At 33.4% G+C, this 4,531-nt stretch overlaps 1 protein-coding gene across 1 annotated transcript in view; it reads right to left on the reverse strand.

The window, feature by feature from the left end:
* Positions 1-3,384: 3,384 nt before the first annotated feature.
* Positions 3,385-4,531, reverse strand: part of LOC108557881 (inhibitory POU protein) — a gene marked incomplete at its 5' end in the record, with an annotated part of 14,050 nt that continues 12,903 nt past the window's right edge. The window contains 1 exon segment of the mRNA XM_017914586.1: positions 3,385-4,386. Within this exon segment, the coding sequence (XP_017770075.1) occupies positions 3,631-4,386 (756 nt within the window). The 3' untranslated portion in view covers positions 3,385-3,630.

Below are 4,531 nucleotides of genomic sequence, written 5' to 3' on the forward strand. Positions count from 1 at the left end.
TAACTTTTTTTTTTATAAATGCAAATTAATTCAATAAATAATGTTTATTTAAAATTTACATTGATTGTTTCATGAATTCAGAATGGGGGGTGGGGTAATATCGACTTACCCAATAATATTTTGGGGTAATGGTTAAAAAAGATCCCCGACCGCATAATAATTATGTCTATATTATAGACTCACAAAACTAATTTTATTTTATGATATAATTATATAACATTTTATCTGTGAAAATTCAGTTGTGTGTACAAAATTGAATTGACCAATTGTGATTGGAGTGCTCAATTTCGGCTAAAGTAGACCGGTTTCGCTAAAAGTCTATTGTTGTTACTTGTTTTTGGGGGAGTTTGTTGGGAAAATTGGATTTTTGGTTTTTGCGAGCGGTCTGTGATGGACAGCCGGAAAACCGAACGAATCACGGCGGAGCATCGAAAAAGCATTTCCACCCCGTGTCGACTCATTTAGACCGTCATCCGTCCCATCAGACTGCGAACACCGCAGCCGTCGTCTGCATAAAGCATACACAAATATATGCTTGATGCAACAATCCCATCTCCCTCAGGGCAATGCTACGATCGGAAGGAATTGTGGAAAAGCACGAACGTCGTGTTGTTGCTGTTGCCTTTATAGTTGGAGAAAAATGACGAAGACTGGAGTAAAAATGTGCTTATTAAATGCACAGCTCGTTTGGGTGGGCGGTTGATGTATGACGTGTTTGTTTAAGGGCTTTTTTTTTGTTCCAAGGGGACGAAAAGGTAGGACAAGACACCTGTACACAGGAAGTGGGTAGCACTCGAAGGGGGAACTCAATTTTACCGGTATTTACCGGTCTACCATTTATTTTTTTCTCTCTCTCCGTTCTTCTGTTCAACGCGAACGTAATTAATGACTACAGTAATTCCATGTCTCATGCGAGCATTGCTTTCTACTTATTTAAATACTCAACTCGATATCCATCTACAACCGACCGTCCATTTCGCATCTAAATCATACAAAAATAAACACAATAAAACATTACATATTACATAAAAACTCATTTGAAACTCAATTTAATATGATTATTTTCATAAAGATATTCTTTTATTTGAATTATGAATAAATTTAACTTTTTTCTTTTAATTAAATAAGAAAATTACTACTTAATTTACATGTAATTGTTTGAAAATATTAGATTTCAATCAACATCTGCTTTAATTCCATATTTTATAATTCCCCGAATTGCGCTGAACTTTCGGTTCGTTTTCGAATTATGATGGAAAGCAATCTAAAAATGAACTTACCGATTTCATATTTGGAATTGGACCTTCGTATTAGATTGATTTCGTGCAAATCAATCCTATTCAATATTCACTAGAATCGTTGTTTTTTCATTCTTTTCAATTATCAAATTAGTTATTTTTTGTTATTTCTATTTACATTCTATGATTGTTCATTAATTTGTATAATTGATAAATACTGAAACTTATACTACATTTTACATACATTATTTCAAAAGTTTAAAGTTAGAAAAAGTTTTGAATAAGAAAATATATGATTGTGAAACTATTTTTAAGTAGGGAAAAATTTGAGAAGCACAAAATATTTTTTTTTATTGATTTATACTTAATATTTATTTTACGTATATGATAATATTATATAATAATAATTAATAATTAAATCAAAATGACATATTTTTTTCAATTTGGTTAATTTTTTTGTAAGAATTTCTAAAGTTTATGAAAAGTTAATTTTTCATGATCTCATTATTAATTTATTTGTTAATTAGAAATAAGGATTCTACTTTTTAATAGAACTAAATATAAATATAATTTTTTTTTATGGATAATAAGGATTAGGGTGAGAGAAATGAAATAATGCCATTGTTGTTTTTTTTTTATAGTAACACCAAGATTTATTCTGTACTTTGTTTTACATGACTCAACTATAGATTTGTTCTTGTTTATTTAAATGCACGTCTTCGCTCCGCCTTCACTTCGTCTCGATTTGCTTTACTTTTGCAGGAAAATAGTTTTTTTTTGTATTATTTAGTGTTTATTTTTTTTCTTATTTTTTGTATTATTATCTTTAGTATTTAATAAGTATCATTACAATTATGTCGAGAAACGAAAACAGAAATAAATTAAATAATAAATCAAAAACAAAGTAAGAAATAAAGTATTTATAAAAATCATAAAACGATAAATAACAAACGTAAACGTCTTTGAAACGTAAATGTATTTACAAATAATTTGTACTAATTCTTTCTCGTTTCACATTATTATTATTATTTTTTTGTTGTTTTCATCCAAAGCTATAATAACGAAAATCATCTGTTTTTAATATATTTATAATTATTAATTCTTCATCTTCACCATCTTTCACAATCTTACAGTAGTAATAAATATTTACAACATCTTCGAAATCTTATGTACATAATGTGGTTCACTTTTTTTTCTTCTTCTTCTTTAAATTTTCCATTACACTTTTTGTTTCCTTAACCTCTCTTCATCTCGAGATCAGGGGACGATGATGCAAATAGGATTCAGATTCTCATCTCTTGATATGTAAATTTCTTAGTTTAAAAAACAAAAAAAAGAATCTCTTGATATGTTTTTCTTTCCGCATCTTCACAATAATACCCTGTCCACAAAAACAAAAGATTATTTTACAAATTCCAGCACCTTCATGATATCTTTCGCAAATTAATTAAATATTTAATTATTTGTTAAAACGAATTGTGACATTATTATTATCAATTTTTAACGAATTAATTGACGAAATTATCATTAAAATCCTACCTTTAACTAAATTAAACTATTAAAAGTAGGATTTGCCGGGGGCTACAGGAGGCAAAACAAAGTGACATGAGCATGTTTAATATTATTGCTAGAAATCAAGTGTCTTTTTTTAGGTGGTTTAGGGGGGGAAGGAGGGTGGTTTGTTAGAGTTTTTTTTTCTCTGTTCAATTTATTTATTTACAATAGCATTGCCTAAAATATAGTTTTGTTATCATTAGTTTTTTTTTTAATTTTAATTAATAATAATTAATAAATATTGCACGTTTATTTTTTTGTTGTTGTCGTTTCGGGTTGTTTCAATTATAAATAAATACGTTTTATTTTAAAAAATAATATCACGAGAATTTAAAAATACTGATGACAATAATACTGTGCCATGGTCCAATTAGACTATTTAATTTAGTTTTTTTTATGACTAGAATTATTTGCTTTGGTAAATGACTAAAGTTTTGTTTTTTTTGTTAATTATTTATATGTACAAGTTCATCGAGAGTGATTAAATATGTATAAAAATTGTACTAATTTTTATTAAAATTTACAAGTTCGTCTAAACTCTGATGATGCGTGGATTCTCATTTATTTTTTTTGTATTTATATAATTTCATTTTTTTTATATATATATATATATATTTATATTCTTTAATTAAAGTTATGTACAGTGCTTTGAGCTTTCTCGAAACTTTCTCTTTGGGTTTGTTTGGGGTGGTTTAGTCGTCGTCGTCGTGATCGTTGGTTTTTTTTTGGATTCCTTTTCTCTGTTAAATATGCTACAAACTTAATTAACTTCTTGTTCGTTGTTAACACAGTTGAATGCTGTCGGCTAGTTCACGGGGAAACCAAAATTCAAATCAGGTCAGTGCTGCGCCGCGAACTTCATCCTCTTCTGCTTCTGCCGCTGATTGCAGAACCACACGCGCACGACGTTCTTCTTCAGGTCGAGCTTCTCGGCGATGGCCGCGATCTTCTCGCCTGAGGGTCGCGGCTGCACGGCGAAGTACGCTTCCAGCGAACGTTTCTCCGGTGCGGCTATCGACGTCCTCTTGCGTTTCTTCTCTCCAGCCGGTAGAACGCTCGGAGCGTCCGGGTCCCGTCTCTTGTTCTTCGCCTGAGCTTCGGCCTCCTCGAGCCAGGCCTGCAGGATCGGCTTCAGCGCTATCATGTTGTTGTGCGAGAGGGTGAGCGATTCGAATCTGCAGATCGTGGATTGGGAAAGGGCGCCGACTCCGGGGAGTTTCAGGTTTGCCAGGGCTTTGCCGACGTCCGCCTGCGTCACGCCAAGCTTTATCCTGCGTTGCTTGAAGCGCTCGGCGAAGGCCTCCAGTTCCCTGGGGTCCGTGTCCGCGTCCGGATGGAGACCGGCTACAGCTGCGGCCGCTGCAGCTGCTGCCATCGCCGAAGGATGGTGAGCTCCTGGATGTCCTCCGTGGTGACCCGGATGATGACCTGGTGCGTTGTGTCCGGACAGAGGTCCACCGTGGTGATGGTGGTTCATCACGTGGTTCATGCCGTACGAGTGCATGTGCGTCGGCGTCTCCGACATCGGCGTCAGCGTCGTCATCGAGGACGTGGAGATCGGATCCAGCATCTCCAGACCATCCATGTGACCCATCTGAAATAACCATCAAATTACACACATTAGTTTTAGTTTTCTCATTAAAATTCTAGTTTATTTCAAATTGAAGAAAAATCTATAAAATCATAAATAAATGGTGCTTAAAGGATTATTCTAAAATGGCAATTTGTAATTACTTAAC

This window comes from Nicrophorus vespilloides, unplaced genomic scaffold, assembly GCF_001412225.1.
Source record: "Nicrophorus vespilloides isolate i.1.1-1 unplaced genomic scaffold, Nicve_v1.0, whole genome shotgun sequence".
NCBI lineage: Eukaryota > Metazoa > Arthropoda > Insecta > Coleoptera > Silphidae > Nicrophorus > Nicrophorus vespilloides.